The 23,378-nt window shown below is 50.1% G+C and overlaps 1 protein-coding gene across 3 annotated transcripts in view; it reads left to right on the top strand.

The window, feature by feature from the left end:
- ANTXR2 (ANTXR cell adhesion molecule 2) overlaps positions 1-7,647 on the top strand; it is an 82,884-nt gene extending 75,237 nt beyond the window's left edge. For all 3 annotated transcript variants that reach the window (XM_029964520.1, XM_029964518.1, XM_029964519.1), the window contains one exon: positions 5,828-7,647. In XM_029964520.1, the coding sequence (XP_029820380.1) occupies positions 5,828-5,866 (39 nt within the window). In that variant the 3' untranslated portion in view covers positions 5,867-7,647. The remainder of the gene's footprint in view (positions 1-5,827) is intronic.
- The last annotated feature ends 15,731 nt before the right edge of the window (positions 7,648-23,378 follow it).

Below are 23,378 nucleotides of genomic sequence, written 5' to 3'. Positions count from 1 at the left end.
GAAAGAAACATCTTTCAACTACCTCTTTGGAACCCGTCCCTGGCAGGATTGGTTTCTCAGCCCATGCTCCAAAATACAGTGTTTATCAGGTGCAGAAAGACAAGAACTATCTTTTAAAACAACTTAGTCCTGTCCTCCTTTTCCTGCCCTTTACTGCCTGCAGCTAAAGTAGACCCAAGGGGTGGAAAGTGGTTGTGAGGTACCTGTAACTGTGCTGGCACCTTGTCCTCACAGCAGCCATTTTTTTGAGGTTCCTTGTGAAACCACAGTTCCTGGACCCCAGGCTCTGTGACCTTTGGAAGATGACCTACAGGACTGTCTGATTGCTGGGAAAGATCGTGAGGTTCACACGCACACACTAAGGAGGCTACATCACACAAATATGAGGAAAATACACAAATTATATGCCTTTCCACTTCGGTTGCTGGTAAAAATTGTTAAAGGGGAAAAAAAATCCTTATTAGGGCCCAAGTAGCACCCCTCACCTGTATTTTGTTCCTTTTTATGATGTGGTTATTTTAGGAGGCCTTTTAGCCCACCCTGCCATGTTCTTGGGGCTCAGAGCTCACCTCAGTTTTGTCAAGGGTGTTTCAGCCAGCAATTCAGGAATTCTAGGGAAAAGCCTCCTCTGGCAGCCCCAGGAATGATGCTGGTAACTGCAGCAGTAACACCAGTTCAGGATCACTCCTGTAAGGGATCATTGCTGATTTATTGTGGGACAAACAGCCCTTCCAGCAGCATGCAGTGCTGTGAGGCAGCTGTCCAGGCACTAAATCCCTACTCCTGCAGCATGGCTCAGGGCTGCCCAGTGGGAGCTCTCCAGGTGCCACCTGCACGGCTGCGGGATGGCAGCACTGGGCAGGGGGTGAACACCAAGCGAGGGTTTCTGCTGTGGGCAGGAACAGGGGACAACTGCCAGTGGATTTGCCTGGTATCCAGTAAGTGTGCTGGTGGCAGCACATCTGGGCTGTGTCAGCAGGGTGAAAAGGCAGTTCCAAATGCTCACAATACTCTGAGCTCCCCAGGTCTCTGGGACGAGATATTACTGAATCCTGGGGGACAAAGAGGAAGTGGGAGAGAGATGTCAATTTAAATCCCTGATGGCTGCTCAGAGCTGCACAGGACAGGGTGGGTTAGCAGCCCCTCTCCAAAGTAAACACAGGAATAGCTAGTTTTAAAAATATATATATAGTTCCCTTCAGCTGTACACTCCAGCCTGTCAGTGGGTGTTCAGGGGTCAGGGAGCGTTGTAACAGTGAAATACATCCTGAGCAGAGAAGCCAGGGAAGGAGCACTTGGATTTAATGCCAGAGGAATTTTAATGCCCAGGAGATGGGCAAGGTGACAGCAGCTTCAGGTAATGCTGCTTCTGCCACCTACAGTGTGGGGAGGTCACCGAGGGCCCCGTCGGGCAGCAGGGTCGTGACCCCCGGCCCCGCACAGGCTGTCTGGTTCCACTCTCACCGCCCAAGGCAAGTGCCAGGATTTATCCGGTAAGGAAACAGGACTCTGAGGCTGGTGCTGCCAGGCACTGGCATCAGTGCCCAGCTGGAATCCCTCCTGGCGTTACTCCTTCAGAATTCCCTTTTATTGTCAACAGTGCACACAAGTGTGCAGGTCCAGAGCACATTTGTTATCCCAGTGAGCTCTGTCTGGGAGGTAAGGATTCTGAAGAGGTCTGGAAAGGATGGAACAGCCTGTTCCCTTGCATTAGTAGAGAGGAAGAGGTGCACACAGGTGTCCTTACTGCAAGGCCTACAGGGAGGAACCCATTGAGGGTGAGGACCCACAGAAACAACACTGCTGAACACCTGTCTCAGAAGGGACATTATTCCGAAGTCCTCTCCTTCCTCACAGACATTATTCCGAAGTCCTCTCCTTCCTCACAGCTCTGTGGGCACTGATCACAGAGCTCACATGTGCCAGATCAATGCCAAATCCCAAAAGGGCACATGCTCTCCATGGGACGCTCGGCAGAGAGAGGAGCACACAAGCCTCAGCAATGGGCAGTGAGGGATCTCAGTTCTCCAAGGTCAGAAGGAGCCAAGCTTTTAGGCCATCAGATATTACAGGGGGTAACAACAACTGTTCTGACAGAACACCACTGCTCCTCTGGGAAAAGCAGTTGTTCTTAGTCCTGAGCCAGATGCTGAACACCTCAGCAGTGCCCAAGGGAACTTTTTTTCATGGATACTACTACGCAGCACATTATAGGAATCCACACACAAGGACAAGTACCTGAGACCAGGTGGAGCAGCTCAGCCTGGATGCTGGCTATGGTCACATCCCATCCCAGATCCAGCCTGCTTTGCCTGCCCTTGTTGAGTTCCTGAGGAATACTAAAGGGGCGTGCAGGGCAGCCTGGGCAGGAGGCAGGCTGGGCTCCAGAGGAGCTTGTGCCGTGTCCCCATGCCCACTGGGATCGTGGGACAGTGACACAGGGCTGCTCACACACAGACACCCCAAGGTGCTCGTCACACCTGCCTCTGAGCTCCAGGCTCAGAGCGGACACCATCCCAAAGGGATCCCTCCTGCCCCATGTGCTTCCAGCACTGCTCCACGGAGCTGTATAGGATCAGAGAGTGACACACAGCTGCTCCTGCAGCCGCCTCTTGGTGCCTTTCATTTTGGGCATTGCCAGCTGAGGCTCTAACCTGGGGTGGGGTGTGAGCACCCACTCCCTGAGATTCTGTGCCCTACGAGGACTCTGCCTTGCTCATCCCATAGCTTACATTCAGAAAAAAAACTCAACAGTTTTAACGAATGGCTTTGATGTAATATGAAAGAATTCCTTCTTAGGTAAAACCCTCTTGCCAGCCATAGATCTCTTTCCTCTTTTACTTTGTTAAACACCCACCACATTCTGACCCTGCAGCACCTGTGGTACATCTGTGAGCGTTTAAGGGTGGATTTTTTCCTCCTAGATCTGGTGCATGGAGACAGCTCTCATATTCCCTACAAAGATCACAGAATGCCTGCATAACTCATTTTTTAATTACTCGAGTCCTAAACCACTAATTTAGTGCAATTTCATACTGACTACATGTTGGTATTGTTAAGGTTTATGATCCAGTGATTTACAAGGCATGGTACGTCTGAACTCAAATTGGTTGGAGTGATGGTTTAATTGAGCACAGGGACACGAGTGTAACAGTAACCACCACACTGGGGGATCATGACAGTCCCACTAGCATGGGAATGCACCGGTGGAACTGGTTACATGAACACACAGGTTTTAATTGTAAAGGCCAAAACCAGACTTATTAAACTATTGTTTGGTAAATAGTGCTTCCACTTAATAAATAGTTCTGTCTCTAAAGATCAGATTAATCAGAAGAAAAAATTAATATTCTGTTTCTAAAAGCTGGTCTCAATAATGACACAGATATTGCTGTATGGGTGGGTTTGGATGCCTTTAGAGGAAAGACTTACATGAGTATGCAGTTTTTTTCTCCACACCAGCTTGCAGAAGACAGTGATGCTGGTCACATCACACCCAGCCCGCGTTTCTAATAAAACCTGCAGTTCATGTTGATCTGGAGTGATAAATCGCTAACAAGTGAACACCAGTCTTTTCTCTCCTGCTGGCCTCAGTTTGTCCATCTAGAATGCACATGGTTGAAATTCCCACTTAAACTGACTGAGTATTTGTTATTACCTGTTACTGACACTGATAGTGTTTGGGGATCTGTTATTTCTTAGGGCTTTGAGGTTCCCCAGCTCAGGGTGTTTTTTCCCTGCCTCTTACATAATTAGGGGTCTGCCTGACCACATTCCTTCTTTCTCTCCTCCCTTCCCCATGAGTCCTGGAGTAAGGAGGCTGAGGGCAGAGACATGGGGAATTAGTGGGGAACCAGAACAGGCATTGTTCATTTAAGGTTCTCCTCTCTCTCCCTCTGCCTGGAACTCGTTCTGGCAGGAAAAACCCTCCAAGCCAGCCCAAACTTCATCTAAATTCATGCACTGGTAATTGTCTTTAAAGAGCAGTGAGAAAGCTACAGACAACAGCAGAAATATTGCATGGCTGGGTAAATTGCAATATTAATTACATCACTGAGTACTACTGCAATTCCCCATTCCCTGCTTCCTGCTGATGTTTTGCAGTCTTGTTTTGCTGTTGTGGCACTACCTTGGCTGTGAACACCTTGCTGTCAGTGGCTCTTTGACATCAGCTCTGTCATCACAAGTGCTTGAATTCACAGCATTTCAGGACTTTGAGCTCCAGAAATACTTTGCTTCTATCTCAGAATTCATTTGATATGCTTATTTAAAAAAACCCAACCCAATAATCATCAGAAGAAGCCCATGGAAAGGCACATAAAGATGCCAGGCCTATTATCCTTTGCCTTTAAAGGAACCTCTTTGTGCTCCTGGTTGATCAGCAACTCCCTGACACGAGGTTGTGGCCATGGGGGAGTCTTGTTCCCCAGGGAACAAGAGACAGGACAAGAGGAAATGGCCTCATGCTGTGCCAGGGGAGGTTCAGGTTGGATACCAGAACAGTGTTTTCATGGAAAGGGGGTCAGACCCCCGTGGTGGAGTCCCCATCCCTGGAGGGTTTTAAAAGTCATGTGGATGTGGCTCTTGGGGACATGGTTTAGTGGTGGCTTTGGCAGTGCTGGGGGAATGGCTGAACTAGGTGACCCTGGAGGACTTTCCCAACCTAAAGAATTCCCTGATTTTTCTCTCTGCACCTCTTCTGCATTTACAACACAGATGGCAGCAGCCAGAAGTTCTTACAATTCCTGTCCCCGTTCATCCACCAGTTTTATATTCCTTAAACAGAAACACAACCATTAGGAAAGCATCAGGAAACCCCTTGATGTTCCATTTGTGCCAGTGGAGACCTGCTGGAGCCATGCCAGATACCTGTGTGCTGTCACCCTCCTTGTTACCCAGTAAAACTGCTGATCAAACTAAATAAATGAAAGGAATATGAAGCCCAGCCCAGAATCTCCCAGGTTTCACAAGAAAGCAGCAATTTTCCCCCAGCCATACATCTTTAAGCAGAAATAAGGATTCAGAGCACAAGCACTGCTGCCTGCTCCAAACCCAGCACCGTCACAGGGCACCATCCTTGACACGTGCCCATGACAAAAGGGAAGGGATCGCTGCTGTGCCAGGGAGCTGCTGTGTGGGAGCACATCCTACTGCAATGCTCCATGATCCGTTGGGAGTTTGGGCATTTAAGTAAGCTCCAAATGGATAAAAAGGGCTCATGACTTAGGCTAGCGAATTGGTTTCATTCAGCAACACCAAAAGCTGTCAGGATTCACCCGGGCCCCTTGATGGGCAAATGGTATCTGCTCAGGTATGGCATGAGAAACCCCTTTTCTTTCTGTGCACAGAGATTTACAGCCCTTAAGGACAGAGTTTACAGATGCAGAGCTGGGGCTAATGCTAATAAAATGCAGTTTCAGATCATCAGCAGCTCCACTAACTAACAGTCACATCTCTCCATGCTCACCGTGTGAGGACCTGGCTCGGGGGGCATCCAGGGGGCAGGATTTGCCTCCCCCGTGCTCTTCCTTTCCCACGGTCAGATGGGTTTAGGTTTGCTCAGTGCAGTTACCCAGAATTTGTGAATTATGCTCACAGAAGACATGGGAGTGTCAAAATGTGTCGCCCATGTCCTCGCATTTGCCTACAGCTGCATTTGTAAGGCAAATGTGGTGCCTCACTCTGGATAATTTCCATTAATTCTTAAAAGGTTTTCATGGGCTTGTTATTTTCTCAAACATCTGAATTTCAATTACAGCCTCCTCCTAGCATGCAGCAGCCTCACTGTGTGTGCTACTCTGCCAGTAACAGCTTCTCTCTTCCCCAGGGCCGCTGTATCAACTTCACCCGAGTTCCCTCTCAGTAGAGGAGGAGAAGCAGATACCAGGAGGAGAGACAGCCACATTGCCACTGTCCTACCCAGCCAAGAGAACCGAGCCCTTCCTCGCATCCCTTGGACCATCATCCAGCCCGAGCTCCGCAGGTTTCTGCATCCCTGCTCCGGCTCCTGCGTGCCGCCCACACGCTGGTGCTCTGCCGGGCAGTGCTGCCGCGTGTGCCTTGCTCCGTGCAACACCAAAGGACAGCGCAGACACCAAAGATGAGAATGCTTTTCTATTTTTGTTATTTGCTGTTTTTTTAAGGATTACAGATTCTCAGGACACAATGTGCTTGTAGCGGAGACGCAGCGTTCCTCAGCTGCGGTGGAGGCACGTGGTATTTACACAGGGACTACTTGCCACAGGCGCAGGATAACAATTCCCACCAGGCTAAGCAGGCGCAGAGCCGAGTGCCTCAGAGCCATGTCAGATCCCCAACCCTCGCCAGCTCCTCCGTCGTGCCTTACGGGAACCTTCTGACTGGAAATCTTGTCACTCTAACACTGAAAAGTGCACACGCATGACAAAATGTAGACAGGATGCCTCGAGGTATCGGTGGCGAGCAAGACTTTGCCCTTTAGTTTTTGAAGACACCTTTCTCTCATTATGCACCCGGGACAGGAAGGAATTACTAGAGCGTTATTCCACGGGAAGACAGCCTGTAAGTAGAGATCTGGAGCTGAGTTGGAGGGACTGATGCTTCAAGACCTTGACACTGTGGCTGGTGGTTTTTTCCCCTTTCCTGCATTCACAGTTCAGTAGTGCATAAAACATCATCATCTATAAACATACCTAGCAGTCGTAGGCTTGTGTATTTTTTTTAGATTAAAAAAAGCAGTAGCCACTAAGCTGGTATCTCAGGGTTTTTTCCCCCCACAAATCTCCAAGGGCTTTTCAGCGTCACAAGCCAGCAACTCTCTTTGCATGAGAATTTCAAAGTTTAATTAATATAATTAAAGGCAACAGCAAGCAGCAGCCTGTGAAGATTTTGCTCATCTTTTTTATGCCTTTTGACATTGAATGACCTATTACTGTATGTGTGTTCCTCGGCGGTGAAGGGGGCGCCAAGCATTGGGTACGATTCCGCAGTGGGAAAGACCTCCTTCCACCAATTTGGAAATTAAATTTATGGGAGTGCCGGCCATCACAAAACATCGACAATGTATGTATTATAATTTTTTAGAAAAACCAGTGTCGTGTCACGTCGACGATGCCAAATTATGTTAGCGTGAGCGGAAACACTGTGGGGGAGGAAGGAGGGAGCAGCTGAAGAAAAAGGCTCAAATGATCCAGTCACTTTCGATACTGTACTTCAGAGGCAGAATGGATATTCGAGTCGAAACCTGACAAAGCGCGCCCGCTTTGATGGGAACTGGTATAGACAATGACCAGTGGCTGGGTCAGTGGGATGTCTCTCTGCGAGCAGGGAGGCTTATCAAATGACACTAAAAATAAGTTCAACAACCATCATGTTGGAGGGGAAAAGGCGAACATTTCACATTTGGTGGGCATGAGTGTGCGCAAGATGGAAAGAGCAATGCGGAGCATCCTGGGCTAATTATCTCCTTTGTGCTCTTCATTAGAATCGCAAGGGACAGAAATAATTCTCTTGGTCCATATCCAAATCCGTGGCATTGCCCAAAGAAGCCTTTACGTATATGCACTCGCTTACATCTTCTGCTTGAGTTTATTTATGTCACTGGTAGCCTCATCAGCAACAACCATGTCTGCACATTAGACTATAAATAAAATTATTATCTGAGTTTCAGTCATTATTTCCTTCTTCTCCTCCCCCGTAACCTCCTGGGTCTGCACAGCTCAGACCTTCATTTTCCAGCTACACAGTCACCCACGGTACCAGACTCCAGAGGCTGCCCCCAGCCCCTGGCCCTGAGTGGCACGGCGGGAAAGCCAGCACGGCCGCGCCCAAGGATTCCGACTCCCCCCAGCCACGGAGACCCTGTTGGACACTGGCTCATGCCGTACGGGGCATCAGCCACGCAACCAGAACCACTGAGTGCCCGCAGGGACGCCCTGGCACTGCCATACCTTGGGGAACTGCAGCTTGGGTGCCACTGGCCCTGGGCTGGGGACGCTTGAGCCCACAGTTCCCAACCACCAAGCCCTTGGCTTAGTTGGAGCCCCTGATTAAACCTCTGTGCGCTGTCCAGCCTAAGGCCAGACCAAGAGCCAACACTAGGCAGGTGTGGCAGGACACAGGTGAGGTTCCTGCACTGCTCCCCACGGTGCTGAGGTGCTACAGGCAGAAGCGCAGAGCTCAGCAGATGCCAAGTTAAGACACTCAGCTCCCTCTTCCTTATCCTCCATTTTCCACGTACACACGACACATTCCAAGGCACTGCTGGAGCGTCCGCTCACGTTCTGAGCTGCATTGGTAAAAGAACATGCAGATGAAGAGGGTTTTTTCCCTCATGTATCTGCTGCTTCTCAAAAAATATTTTTAACCAACATAGCCACAGAAATAGAAATCCACTCATCATCTTTTGTCCTCTCTGTCTGTTCATGTTCATCCAAAACTGTGGAATGAGCAGTTCTTCACAGAATGGCGGATACCAAGCAAAACGGGATTTCAGGTCTCTACATGGATTTTCCCTTTTAATTGGCATAGTATCACAGCACATTGCACTTGGCATTTCACAGCAGATAATACCTGAGAGTTTCCTTATTACACAGTGTGGAATAACCGTCACAAATAATTTGGGGGGCAAGAGGCGAAGGGTGATAATTAATTATACTTTAAAATCCACTGATTAAATGACACAAGTGAGACTTCCTTGGCAGGAGGGCTCAGAGTGCCTGAGAACTGCGAGTGGGAGGTTTACCAGAGTATGTTCCTTGCACACTATCAAAGCTTGGTATCTCCTTACAAACAGACCATGTCTCAGTAGCACTGCTGGCACCACTTTTAGACTGCATGAGAACAGAAACAGTGTCTTGCAAAAGTAGATGGGCCTGGGAGCAAACCAGCCAATGTTTTACCTAAGGCACGTATGAACCCACTGGCCAACAGATCACACATCTCTCCACCTACCAGAGCATCACCAGCAAGGACAGCAAGTGGGTGAGATACTTTTTTCCCTGAGGAGTCATGTACAAAAAGCCCAGCAATGCCACCAGGCAGCCCTAAGGGCACCCTCTCACCAACGATGCAAGGCAGGACTCATGGGAACAACAAGATCCTCAATATAGCAAGGCTGGGTTTATTTTATATATTTTGATAATAGCAGAAATTACTTGGCTGCAGTTAGTAAGAAATAAAAATGAATTTTTCCATGTTCCCTTTCAGTTTTTTGATTAAACAAGAACTACAGCACATTAGGCATGAATGTGCCGGGTACAACTGGAGAGCTGGGTCAGGCTGATCCCAGGGGAAATGGAAGGGAATTCCTAACCCTAACGCAGGCTCACCCTGCAGGACAGCCTGGGCTGGCCAGTATAAATTCTGGTTGGGATTTTTCCTGCAGGAAATGACTGTGCTACATATGTCTTCTTCTGATTGTCCCTAATGCAACACCACAACTCTGCACTTCACACCCTGCAGTTCATTTTACACACTGTTCACTCGCCCTCATCACACAGGACTGCTCCCACACATGGGTGCAGCCCCACTCCTGGGGGTGCTGGGGCTGGGGTTTAAGGGCAAAGAAAAGGTTATCTTTGACCGCTCTCAGTACATGGCACCTGATGCAGGTCATGTTTGCATCCCTTTCCTGGGATTCTGACAGACTCCCAGGACTCAGATACCTGGCCTCTGCAAAACTCTGTTGACACCTTTAACGTACCCCCTTCCAGTTCAAATCAAGCTGATATACTCAAGCAAAAAAAAAAAAAAAGGTGGCAGTTCTAATTAGGGGAGGTTTTAGGTTTTTCCCCTGCACAAGGTAAAGGACTTGGGAATTCTGTGTTCTGTCATTTTAGACCAAACCTCCCTTTCCAGCACTTTTATTGGTCACAATTCAGGCTGCACGGAAGGGTGAACAAAACCAGTGCTATCAATGTGGGTTTTTTCCAGGTGGGAAAAAACCAGTCATTGACTGCTGCCTCCTGACTACAGAAGTCTTGCTCTGCTGCAGGACAGGACTTTTTCCCAGTTCACTGGGAAGCAGCGAAGGTGCCATCCCCACCCGCCTTCAGAGTTCAGCTCAGGGAACTACTCCCTTGCCAGAGGAGCCGCTGAGGGGAATTCTAGAAGCTCCACTGTGCAGTACTGGGAGGCAGGACCTGGCTCCGACCCCCCCACCCAGCCATCTAAAATCCACACCCTCAGCAGGATGGGCACAGGTAACCAGGTCACCTGCTGTGGATGCCAAGCTCAGTTGTAGCCAGAACAGTGTCCCAGACCTGACTGCCAAAGAGGTGGGTTTGGCTGTTGTCCCAAGCCAAGAGCCAGAGCTCTGGCCCACAGAGGTGCCCCTGAACAGGACACTAGGCACACGGCCTCAGGTGGCCAAAGAGCTGGCACAGAACTCCCAGGAACAGGCAAAGCAGGGAAAACGTGCTGAGCAGGGACTTCAGAGGCCGCAGCGGCACATTTGCTAATGAGCAGCTTCCGAGTACCTCTTGTGCCATTACAAAATTAATGTCACCATTTCTAGGGAGGGCTTTATTAGACCTGGTATGTACTATTTTATTTCACAAATCTGTTTTGCATTGGCTCAATTAAAATTGTTATATATTTTTGGGTCCTGTGTAGGTGCCATCTGTTTAACAGTGCAAGTGGGTCCTGTGATGCACTTGTAAATTTTGTGCTGCAATAATTTTTTTAATATAATGAAGGATTTTGGATACAAGAAGCTGCCTTTACTTAGTGATTTTTTGGTTTTTGGCAGTGAACTTGAAACGGTTCTTCCTGTGTTACAAGGATGGTTCTGCAGCCTATGGAAATTTATTTCCATGTTTGCACTAAAATCGTATTATTTAATTCACACTTATTTTTTTCATTTGCTTGTTCTGCCTGATTTTGCAAATGAGCTTATTTTCTCAAACTGGAAATCAAAGGCATGCTCAGCTGGGGCCTGTGGCTGCTGCCTTCTGGGGAGCTCTGGGATGTGCCAGGAGGGCACAGGGGCCCACCACAACAAACCACACCAACATCTCCGCAGTGGGTCTGGGAATGAATGCACCTTTGGAGGCAAAAATCCCCTCTGCATAGCTGGATGTGCTTTACAGCAGAACCAAATCCAGGAGAAATCTCCTGTGTAACAGAACTCAAACATGGTATTATACTTTGGAGGTTTTTAGCAAAACTCTTAGGTCTACTCTGATGTCACCAGCACTGAAATGCTGTTCCTGACTTACAGTGAATTGCAGCAAAACTCCAAGCCTAACCCCGTTGGTTGGATTTCCTTTAAAAACACCATTTCCCATTCTGTTCAATTCTCTAATACACTGTCAGAGAAAAGCATCTGCAGTGCACCAATCCTGCAGTGTTTGTGGGGTTTCCAGATGTGCTCCACAGTCAGTAGAGGGGTCCCAGATCTCAGCACCCAGTTGCTGTAAGTGGAACTGCCTTGTTCTGTGTGGTGGATCGGGCAGTACCCAAAATTGTCCAGCTCCCTGCAGCACTGCTCAGCAGGACAGTTAGGAAAACCTGTTCCCAACATCACACTGCTTCTAAGCTGCCTTCAGGGACATGGACGTAACCGGAGCACAACTCCAGTGTATTTCAGGATGTCACACAAGACCCAGCCATGGAGAGATTCCTCCCTGACCACCCCCCTTGCTTTAGCAGTGACACAAGTCGCACCTTGGCCCTGACACCTGCCCAACCCCCAGCGACACTCTCACTGCCCTGGACAGTCTTCTGGGGGCACAGGGAGACCTGACTGCTCTGACTGTGGTGCTGGAGCAAGGATTTACCCGGGATTTACCACAGCACAGAACCCGCCTGTTTGAGACCCCGCCACGGCGGCACAGACTGCAGTGGCCCCAGAGCCTTCCCTCCTTCCCAAGGCCTCTCCAGCTATCCACGCACTGTGCAGATCCTCAGGACATCTGTTGGGGCATTGCCAGCCCAGGGATGGATGGTGCCTATTGACAGAGCTGCGAGACGCTGATTCAATTTTGTGTGTTGACCAACCTGTGTGGGGAACACTAATTGCAGTGCACAAGTGATGGGTTCAGCACTGCCTTGTTGGAACGGGGAGGTTGGGCTCCAGGATGCTTCATCTCCCTTTATCTGATTAGGCAAATTAGGAAACAACAGTGTGAAATGCATTATTGTACTAATCTGATGTCCAAAATGTGAATCTCATTAGAGCTCTGGCCTCAATGCTTTTTATGTGGTTTCTCTGTAAGCTGAGGAAGAGCAAGTAGGCCAGAAATAGATATTTTTCAAATTACATTGGAATTGCCCAGTAATAAATATCATATTCTGTACAGGTTTTGGTCCCTGGAACAGCTCCTCATAAAAAGCATCTCTAAGCTTCTGGATAAATCCAGTAGAACATGTGCTAGGAATGGAGAAAACACAGCAGGGAGAGGAGGTTGGAGCGGAGAGGGTGATCCCCTGACCCGAGTTCACTTAGAGCTCTGTGGGGTGAGACCCTGGGAGTGAGGACACTGTGCCTCTCCAAAGGAATGCTCCATGGTCCAGAGAGGAGTTCTGCAAAACTTATCTTGGCAAGGGCGCAAGCTGTGGTGATTTGGGGAGAAGGAGGGACAAAGCAGGACAGAAGTAAGGGTGGGATGAGCCCAGGGACAGCCAGTGCTGTGCTGAAAGGAAGACTGGCTCTGGAGGGCTCTGCTCAGCTCAGCCCATGCCAGGGCTCCCTGTGGAAAACCCTCATGACACCGGGCCTTTCTAGGCAAGGCTGGAATCCAAGGTCACTCTGTAAGACCAGGGAAGAATAAACATACGGTATAAAAGTAAAACAACACGACATTTCACTGCAAAGGCCTCTCTGAGAAAAGCCAGTTCAGGTATCAGTTGGTAAAGGGTCACTTCACAATACAGCCCTTCCAAATTGCAGCTCCAACTCAGAATTAATTATCCTTTCACTGTCTTGGGTTTTCTTTTCTTCTTTGCTTCACATTAAATGCAACTGAAATTATTTTAAAGCAATGATCTTGAACATCATGTCCTTCAGCTGGTCCTGAAAATCCATTTTCTATGGAAAGCCTCCTTTCTTCTGCAAGATTTCTGCGAGTGTATAAAGCTCATCAAGGCTCTGGTTCTCTAGGGGTGTCAGATGCTCGGATAATACCCAGGTGTCTGCCTGCTGGACCAGCTCCAAGGTACTTTATTAGCATGAAGAGGCCAATTTGGAAGCAGTTTAACTCCTTCCGTTCCCAGGGCCCAGCACATGTCCTGCAGAAGCAGCAGGACACCAGGTCATGCTGTGTGCATGGGTGCAAATACAGACTCCATGTCACCACCACCCACTGCCCCATCCCAGGGAAGAAATCCCTGAGACATCTTGTCATCACGGCTGCAAAGACCCCCAGTGATGTCCCATCCATATGAAAACAGAGCAGTTGCACAGATAGCTGAAGAGCACAGCTCCACTGCACACCTGGGGCTCAGCTGTCCCCTAGGTTGCCTTGGAAAATCCCAGTAGATTTTCCCAGAGCCATGCCCTCCCTCACACCAGCGGCAGCATGAGGAGACACAGCGTGGTGCCCGTTTGCCAGGTGGGAAGTGCCCGAGGTGTGACATGTGCCTTGGTGTTCCGGGGGCAGGCAGGGACCCCCCAAGATGCCCCTGTCACTGGGCAGGGCCTTGGCTGTGCCAGGGTAGCCCAGAAGGACGAGGGGGACGTCCCTGATCCATCCAAGTACACACAGCATTGACAACAAAGAATGGAGCATGTGAAGATCCTGTCAACACACACTTAAAATAAGAACTGTGAGCAGATGCCCTTGGCTTTCCAGGAACTGCAGGAAACTTCAGCTCCTGGCTTGGAGCTCCAGCAACTTCCCTCAACAATGGCAGACCCACGAGGGGCTGCTGGTGCCTACCAGGACACTGCACCCTGCCCCATCTTGCTGCTGCGATCACACGCTCTGGATCCCAGCTTTTTAATGTATTTTCTTTAGTTTCCAGCATGCAAAATTGGGCTATGCAAAAGAAAGACAGAAAACCTACAATCTCCAGCCTTAAAAAAAATCAATTTCCACTTTAAAAGCAAAGCAGTCTTTTAAACTGCACAGTGTGTTGCTTCAAAGGTGTGGCAAAGAGCTAAAAATCTGAGCCACCAAGATACATAAGATTTGAACAAATACAATCCCAAAGGCTCTGTTTAAAGTTTTAAAAACCCAAGGTTTAAGCTATTTGTGAGCTGCTTGAGGCCCTTTCTTGGATTAAAGAGGTAAAACTTTCCTTGAAGTCTGGGGTGATTCCAGGTGGAATTCAGCAGCAGGAGAAGGGTGGCACTTGGAGCCAGCCATGTTCTCCTTCTCCATGCTGTTGAACAGGTCACGGGAAAGGACACGTGCACCTCCCCTCGGAGATGATCTCTGCCTCGGATGTCACTCCATGTCTACGCAACCAAAGAAAACATTCAGTGTTGCCAAAGCATTACACAGTGTGGGAAGGCTGGGAGAGAGCGAAGTTCCTGTAGCTGGGCTCTCAAACGCACTGAGGAAACGTGAATTTTGGGAAGAGTGAAAGGAAGTTCAAGCCCTCTGTGGAATGGGGCTCCAGAGCCCACAGCACCTGAGAGGGGAGGAGAGAACAGCCATCAGCTCTGCATCCCAGCTGAAGGGAAAAGCAGTGTCACTGGTCAGAGCCACAAAGAGAAATCAAGAGCCAAAGGAAAGCTCTGCCAATGCTGCTGCAGCGTTTTACCCAACACAGCTCCTTCCATTCCCTTGTCCTCCTGCTCCCCGTGACGCCCCAGTTCTGAAGCAGACGTCTCCTGGGGACATGGGCTGAGCCCAGGGATGGCCCCAGCCCTTCCAGAAGGGCCGTCGTGTGGGCTGGCGCAGCTTGAACCGCTTGCAGCTTTATCTCCCTGCCAGGACAGGACTGCATGGAGGGTTCCTTGACCAAGACCTGGAAACCTCTCAGGTGAGTTGCTCCAACAAAGCCAATGCTGAGTACATTGATACTGGGAGGTGCTTTCTGCACCCTCACAGAACATCCAGACACTGCGCCAGGACACCTGCTGCTACCTCCGAACAAGGTCAGGTTCCTTCTCCCAGAGCAACCCAAACTGCACTTCCCTCTTCTCTTCAGGAATGAGCCTGTGCCTCTGCTAAACACCCTAGTTAGAGGAACTTCTTCACCCATACAGAGGTGATGAGGACTTTTCCAAGCGGTTGATGTGGCACTAGCTGTATCCAGGGTGACTGATGACACCGGTTGTCTGCCTTCCCCTCCAGCTCTACACACACCCCACAGGGTCAGTTTAAGTGACAAAATCTTTGCAGGACCAATGAGACTCCCCTGTTATTTCTATTTGTTTCCCATTAGGCAGCGGCTTCTTCCAGCAGCTGAAGTTGAAACAGGACTGGCTTCAAAGGTAAACATTTCTCACAGCTTTCTCATCAACTATATTGAATACAGTCATAAAAAAAAGCCCCACAATATTTTCTGTATTTGCTGAAGGATGACGTCCTCCTTGCCTTCAGCGTGTGCCAGATTACTCATAAACCTGGACCATATGCCACCACAATTTACTGATGGGCCCAAGCTGTTTTGGTAGATACAAAATCCGAGGGGATTAGGGAGGCTCGATCTGCGCTGAAAACAGAGCAGCAGCGGTGGGGCAGCTGCTCTCCTTGCTCAGTCTCAATTTAGGTCAGTGGCCAACAGCCCCACACCAGGCCGGGGAGCCAGGGTGGTGGTGCCTGCTCCTATCAGGGTGCTCACCCTTCCGTGGAACTCGGTACCCAGCCCATGCCGTGGAGAGGGCCGGGAGCGGGGGAGACCACCTGGTATCTGGAGCCAGGCTGCCAGGCCCAGTGAGGAGCCCTCAGCTCAAAGCCAAGGAGGAGATGCCTCCCCCCATGCCATGGTGCCCCCCTGCCTGGCTGTGCACCTCAGGGTGTGGCTCCAGTAGAGCTCCCTGGTGCAGACCCTGCTGGGGTCTGTCTGGAAGGCAGCTGGTGACAGGCAGGTCACCATAGCTGTCGTTTGTGTCCCCCGCCCAGAGAGGGGTCTGCTCATGGGGAGAAGGGAGAGCCCAGCTGGAAGCACTGCCTGCACTGGAAGTCTCTCCTGGTTGGGGATTAGCCAGCCCAGAGGTGCCTGCAGCCAGCCCACCCACGGCCCCCAGCCCAGTACCTTGGCTGCTTCCTCAAGAGGTTGAACTTGCCACTGCACATGGAATGACATAATGGACCTTCTGACTCGAGCAAAGCCTATTTAACACCTGGCAGGACAAACAATGCAGCTGCAGCAAGCAGCAACTTATTCAACAGCTTACTAAGAGCACTGGAATCTCTTTCCCCTCCACCTTATCTTTATTTTGCTCTTTTCCTTAGTAAAAACACAAGTACCTCCATCACCTTGAACAAAGCCACTGCTCATCACCAGGGGAATTCCAAAGGAATGCAGAGAGCAGGACAGGGAATGGGGACCAGAGCAGCCAAGCAGCCCACACTGCTCTACACAGAAGGGAAGCACTCCAGACCACGGCTGTTGTTCATGGAATATCAAACCACAGTCATGGGAATCTTCTCTCCAGAATAAGAGAATCCTCTGTGTGTAATTTGGGGCTGTAACTTCTCATCACTTAGAAGACACTCACGATCAACACGGCCCGACTGGATTTCCAGCTGCCAGAGCTTCCTTCCACACAGCACGTTGTACCCCTGCAAGGAGGAGCTACTCTGAGAGATTGCACTGCTCTGCACCACTACCATACATTAGAGCGGCCATTGTAAGTTTAAAGTAAGAGTTCACGATTTTAACTTCCCATGTCTCCCTCGGACAGTTCGAATGCACTAAAACCCTACGGTGCTGTATCTGCCAGGTCCCAGAGGGATGACAGTGCCTGACAACAAGAATCTGGCTCGAGCACTCTGTGCCCAGGTCCCTGGGGAGGGTGAGGCCACTGGCTGCCAGCTCCAGCTGCGGGTCTTCCCTCGTGGGGACATCCCTTTGTGCCTGCAGGGCTCTGTGCCCCTGAGCCCGGAGCACCCAGTGACAGCTGCCAGGAGGCTGGGCACAAGTGTCTACTGGAAGGGTATGGATGAGCCTTTTTGTGTTTTGTACAGATTTGTCCTCCTCGAGTTTGTCACCGCTGTGTCCCAGAGTGACCGCAGACACCCACAACTTCCCTTCTGGTCAGGGCAGCCGGGACGGAACATGCTGCTCCCTGCTCCACATGCCCAGATGTGCCACGCAGATGGGTCTGCAGGGAGGGACAGGGTCTGGCTGGCAACCACTGTTTACAACTCTTATTAAACCCATTCTCCTTTCCTAATTATTATAATAGTTCCTGAAAACATCGCCTGTGGACTTTAAATGTTTGATGACTGTGTGCTCTAATGAAAGCTGTGGAATTATCCCATGCTCGCTGCCACATGGCCAACACAGCAATGGAGATGCTAAATAATTTTTAAAAATTTATAGTTTACAAGATGTATGTCCCATCTGTGGCGATGCAGTAGCTCCCAAATGCCCTGATTTTCACTGCATTAACAACACCTCTTAAAACCAACTGGCTTCGCTCCACAGGAAGGCTCTGTAACGACCCGAGAGCTGCATTACAGCGCACACAGGTTGGGGATGAACCTCGCTGAGATCGAACGCCCTCGAAGCACAGAGACTCCACAGCCAAACCAAGTGCTTTTACACCTACAAGTAGCACATTGCTGTTAAAAGCATTAATCCCATTATTCCAGAGAGAAAGAAGTTCCTTTAGACACTTTTGCCAAAGCTCAGCCCAACCACCTACACGACAATGAAAACCTGGTGAGTTCAAGTGCAGTATCCCTGCAATGATTGATCCCTGAGACGAGATCAGGAGCCACTTCTCCTTCCCTCCTCTCCCCAGAGATGTTCTCTGTCACAAGGCAAAACCACGCAAACTGCGCCCAACTTAAAAACCGAGTTTGGGATGGGAGCCAGAGCAGATGGTTAGGAAAGCTAAACACCGCTGATTTATTTCTTACCCTTTATGCAGCAATATTAGAGACAATGGCCCTGATCAGAACAAATGAGAACAAACACAGGGCTGCAGACTCAATAGAGAATTAACAACTAGCACTACCAGATTCCATTATGCTGTGATTAATTCTGAATTTGTGGCAGGATTACCAGCAGCAAACCTCCCATTCTATCTAATGAAAGCAGTGCCAAAGCAGCCTGCCTTTCAGGGAGCGCTCTTCACTCTGCAAGGGACTCCAGCAGGAAAGCAATGTGGAAGATGCCAGGCTCTGAGCTGCAAAGTCAGCTGGAAAATCCACTTACACACTGTGCCCCACATCCCTCCACCCCCAAACCCCAAGAAACCAACAGAACAGACTGGATAGACACCAGCAGGAGCTGAAAGTCTCCTAGTCAGGGAGGTCTGAGGGACATCACTAGCAAACCCCAGGGACATAGCCAGAAAGTTGTCACCCTCCCTCACCTGGTCCCTCTGAGACGAGCTCTGGCCTTCAGGTCCCTACTTCCCACTAACCACCCCATGAGGCTGGGGGAACATCACCGGGGATTATCCTCTTCCATCACTAGGGCCTCCCGGGGCTCCAAAACTCTGCTCCAGGGTATACAGTGGCTTCAGTCAAGGGCAGGTGACTTGAGCTCACAGTCACCAAGCCAGCCAGGCCTCTCTGGCTCTGGCCTGTGTCCCACTTGCCTCGGTTTCCCTGTCCCCAGCGCACCACGGCCTCCCCCACAGTACTCCCTCCTCTGGCAGGAACAAAAATTGCAAACACCAGTTATGGCCTTGTCACCATCAGCATTCCCAGGAGACAGGTTATATTAATTATTTAACAACAGTTTTCCATTACTGCAGAGGATACCTGGCCTGGGAACTGCCACTGGCAGCCACGGGAAATGGACTTGCTGACAGGGGTGTTTAAGGCCCGTTATTTGTGGGATGCAGCTAAGGTGGGACGCATGAGTTCAGCCCTGTTGTGCTCCATTTCCCCTAGCTAAGCACACAGTAAAAGCTGAATTTATATCCAGAACTGCCATGAATGAATATCTCATTATAACCGCAAAGACCTTTAATTTTTATTGGGCCCTGCACCAGCACTGGGCTGTGTTAATCTCCAGCCCTGTAAACCAAGTGCAGCAGGTTTGGTTCCTTCCATCCTTGCCCCTACATGAGGGAAAACAGGGGGTCGCAACTAGGCTGGGACTTTGGCTGGCACCTTGTGCTGGATGATGGCTGCAGTTATGGTGAGGAAGTCCTGCGTGCCACTCACCAGTGATGCAACACTATGAGATGCGGCCAGCACAAAGAATCCCGGTACGTTACCATATCCTGCCTTTCAAAGAACTGCTTTCTTGTGGCACTCGACCATTCTGAGGAACAGACACCACTGGTGGTGAGACAAAAGCCACATGTCACTGGTTTGATGGCAGTTTCTTGGGATTATTCTTAGCACCATCTAAAAGCTGGAATTAGTTTCCCCTCCTCTCATGTCAGGCAGAGAAGCAGCTGTTTTCCACCTCTGTGGAAAAGGGCTTCTCTGCACAGAGCTTATCTGCCTGTAGTCCCAAGGTCACATCTCCTAGCTCCTCCAATACATCCCCAAAGCAGAGCCAAGAGAGAACGAAGCAGCTGGGAGGAAAGGGAGGACATTTAAGGCATCCCTGCAAAGGCTATAAACTGCTTTTACTTCTGGAAAGCTGAAGACTCAGTAAAAATGGGACAAGAGCGAAGGCACACGGGAAGGAAATCCAAACACAAAGACGGAGCCAGGTGACGCAGGGAAATACCAGCACATGAAACATCCAGATATTCATGAGGTACCATAATCCTCCAACTCACATGTCTTTTACAAAACCAAATCCTTAAAAACCCTTGGTGTCTTTTTTTCCTTTCACGAACATTCGTATTTTGGAAAACTCCAGGCTGCAAGTTGCTCCAACTGTTCATGCTTCCAGGACTGTGGCTGCAATGAGTCACTGCCGCATGCAGTGACCTTCTGAAAACCCTCTGCAGAGCCCAGCAGTGCCTGCCAGCACAGCAGTGAAACAACTTGTAAACTCTGCTTTTATGGGTTCCTCAGACCCTGCTCAGATCTGACCCAAGCAGCTTTCTCCTTCCCTCTAGAGTTTTGGTTCCAGCTTAAGAGTCCATGGAAAAAGAGAAAAGCCCAAACGACTTGGTTGCTCAGCCAAGCCAAGCAGGAGCAGGGACCTCCTCCTGAATCTCCTCCATTGTGTTGGGTTTGTAGTTTGGCCCCAAATTCATGCTGACCTGTGGCTGTAGCCACGAGCTTGGAGCCAGCTCTCGGATCTCCCGGAGAAGCAGTGCCTGCACTCTGTACAGTTATGTGGCAGTTACTGCATCCAGGGTTAGCTCTCACTTACCCTCAGAAACTTGCCTCCACACCCACATTTTGGAGCTTGTAACACACAAATGACTCACCACAGAACACGAAGACCTGCTTTAGCAATCTGTGGTGAGGAAGGCTCAGGAGACATGGATCTGGCAGTGCTTTTGGCACAAAGGCAGGAAACTGGTGGTTCAGAAGCTCAGGGGTTTCACTCTTCAAAAGGAACAGTTAGCATGGCTCTTCAAAGTGTACATGGAGAGATAGGAAGGCATGGGATTTCTCCGTACAGTGTCACTACCCACACCTCCACGGCCTCTGCCCTAGGTGCCTGCAGAGCTCCTGGGGAGTGGTTCACACCCTGCTGCTCCCCAATTCCTTCTCCTCCTGCTCCAGGGAGCACACTCCCCACAGGGGCAGTGCAATGGATGGGACATGCTGGAAGAAGGGACAGTGAGACATGTCAGGCTTTGGCAGCTAGCTCTATGTTTTCTTTGGCCCTAATGAGACACTGATGCTCAGGCTCTCTCCTTTCCAAAGGGCTGTAGAAGGAGGCCTGCCCTTGGAAAACCACCAACAGCACAGACCCAAATGGAAGGAGAGCTCTGACCTCCAGCCTGAGCTCTGGCTCAAGGAAAACTCCACGAAGTTGAGACACCAACAGAGTCACATTTGAGTGCCCATAGGGCTAACCCACATCCTTGAGGGCTTCCATGGGGGCTCCATGTCACCCACTCACACTACAGCAGGCAAGAGTCAGAAGAAGCAAGGGCAGTGCCTCACTCCTGGGTCACAAACTGTTCTAGCTCAGGGTACCCACCAACTTGCAATAAAGCCCTGCAGATACAGAACGTGGTTCCCATCCTGAAGCTGAGCCCTTTCACTGGGATTCCACCCCCTGGGAAGTACTGATCAGTCCCCCTCTCTCTTCACAGTCACTGGTGGCATTACTGTTTTGCCACCCTCCTGACATACACGTAGGAGAAACTCTTTCTGTGCAGAGCAGGAGCGAGATGGGAGTAAAACATTACATACCACAGGAACTCTTGTTAGACCCAATGCTCCACCTCTCAGGTGGGAAACTTGCACATCTTTCCCCGGCTTCCCTTTTATTTTATCTTACCAATTCCTTCCCTAAGTAGATTTGGATATCAAAATAAATTAAATAAATGCAGCTCTGCTGTGGGCTTTGGAAGAATCCCCGATAACCGTGGCAACTGATGGAGAGTCGGTATTCCTCTTAAAAATCCCATTTTTAATTCCTGCTTACATGATTAGGTCCTGAAGCACAGATACATTCAATCACCACCTCGGAGCACCTCATAAATCTCTGCTCAGCATCAGAGCAGTAACAACATGAAAAACCTAAACTGCTTTAGGCAGAATATTCCCATTTGCTGGCTTGGAGCATGGTTTCCCCTGCTACAGAGTATGCTGGTCCATCTGAGGGTGCAGCATCAGCTCTAAATCCCTCTCAGGCAACCTGGGCTGTGACTTAGCACCTGCCAGCTATGCTGGAGTGGGCACCCAGGTACCTGCACCATCCCTTCACGGGCTGTCACCTCCGGGCTCCTCAGCCACCACAGCTCCCTCCCCATCCCCACCTCCCCCAGCTGTGCCTGAGATCCCATGCCCTAAAACCACTTCTGAAACTGAGCTGGTCAAACTGCTGGAAGTGTCTGCATGGATGAATGGAAATCCATTTCACTCCAGTTCATGTCAAATACAGCTTAAATGCCCACAGGACCAGACTGAGTTACATCAGTACCAGGCATGGTTACAGTAAGTGCCCACAACAGTTTCTTTACCAGCGTGGGGGAATAAATTAAAACCAGTTTATCCCAGCATTTGCCTTATCTGCACCACACGTTTCTGCCACTGATACTCGCACCCAATCTAGTGCAAGGTGTCCCTACATGCAGCAGCTCGCTGCAGCCAGGCACTGTGAGGCAAAGCACCAGTGCAGGTGAGAGAGAAGTGGTTTTAAAGGAAGGACTGAAGCACAAACCCTCCCTATGCCAAGATGGGCACAGGGCATTCAGCTGACAGCTCTGCAGGTAACCAAAGGTGAGTTGTTTGGAGGGGGTGCAGCACTGGGATGGAGGGCTGGGATAGGAGCTGATGGGGAAGGATTCCTGGTGGCCCATGAGGAATTGTTTGAGCTAACCAAGGGCCTCTCCTAAAATGCTTGGCAGATGTTAAATGAAACAGAAGAAACACGTGGGCAAATTATGCTCCATATTGGTTTGGCTCTGAACACTATTTGCAGTTTGGTCATGTTAAAGGACTTTGCACGTTTGCTCCCCGTGAACACACATGTGCAGACTTGCTTAGTAAAAAGATAGAGTGCTGCCATTAAATAGTCACCCACATCCAACTTCCAAATGAGCATTTAACACTGATAAATTAAGTCAGCTTAACACTGATTCACTAAGAATAGCCTGCTCCTCCTCTGGCCCCTGCCCATCACCGGGTGCCCATCCTCCCTGTGCTCTGGTCACCTCTGAGGTGCGAGGAGCAGAGAATCACGGGTTTGAGGGGCACTTCACACCCCACCGGGTGCGAACGCTGCCACTGCGGGCTCAGGAGCCAGCACACCCTGACACCTCCCTCTCCCTCACGGGCTCCTCGTGCCCAGGCTGTGCCCTTGCTGCTGTCCTCTGGCCACAGTCCCTCCGAGGGGAGGCATGCGGAACCGGGATCTGTGGGAGCCAGCCAGGAGCCCGGCCATGGCACAGGGAGCTGGCCGAGGCGGGCACAGGCCCGGCACTGCGCACGCATGGCCGGTGACCTGTGGGGCTTGGGCTGGAGGCTCCTCCAGGGCCCAGGACTTGGCAGGCTCTGCTCACGGCCCCTTCTGTGCAGCCACAGGCAGGTGCCAAAATGCTGCCCAGCCTGGATGCACTTCAGAGGGCAAGGGGAAGGTGGAGCTGGGCTGCACCACAGCCTGTGAGCCACAGGGACTGTATCCCAACCCCTCTGTCTGCTGTCAGCTGGCCCCATGGAAAGAATTTGATAATCAAAGAAGCATTCAGTTTATAACCTCTCTCCTACCATTTCACATTGAGTTTTTTTCAA

This window comes from Manacus vitellinus, unplaced genomic scaffold (genome assembly GCF_001715985.3).
Source record: "Manacus vitellinus isolate BGI_N305 unplaced genomic scaffold, ASM171598v3 scaffold_73_pilon, whole genome shotgun sequence".
In the NCBI taxonomy this organism is placed as follows: Eukaryota; Metazoa; Chordata; class Aves; order Passeriformes; family Pipridae; genus Manacus; species Manacus vitellinus.
The sequence above is the reverse complement of the archived record's forward strand: the minus strand, read 5'-3'. Positions and strand labels throughout refer to the sequence as shown.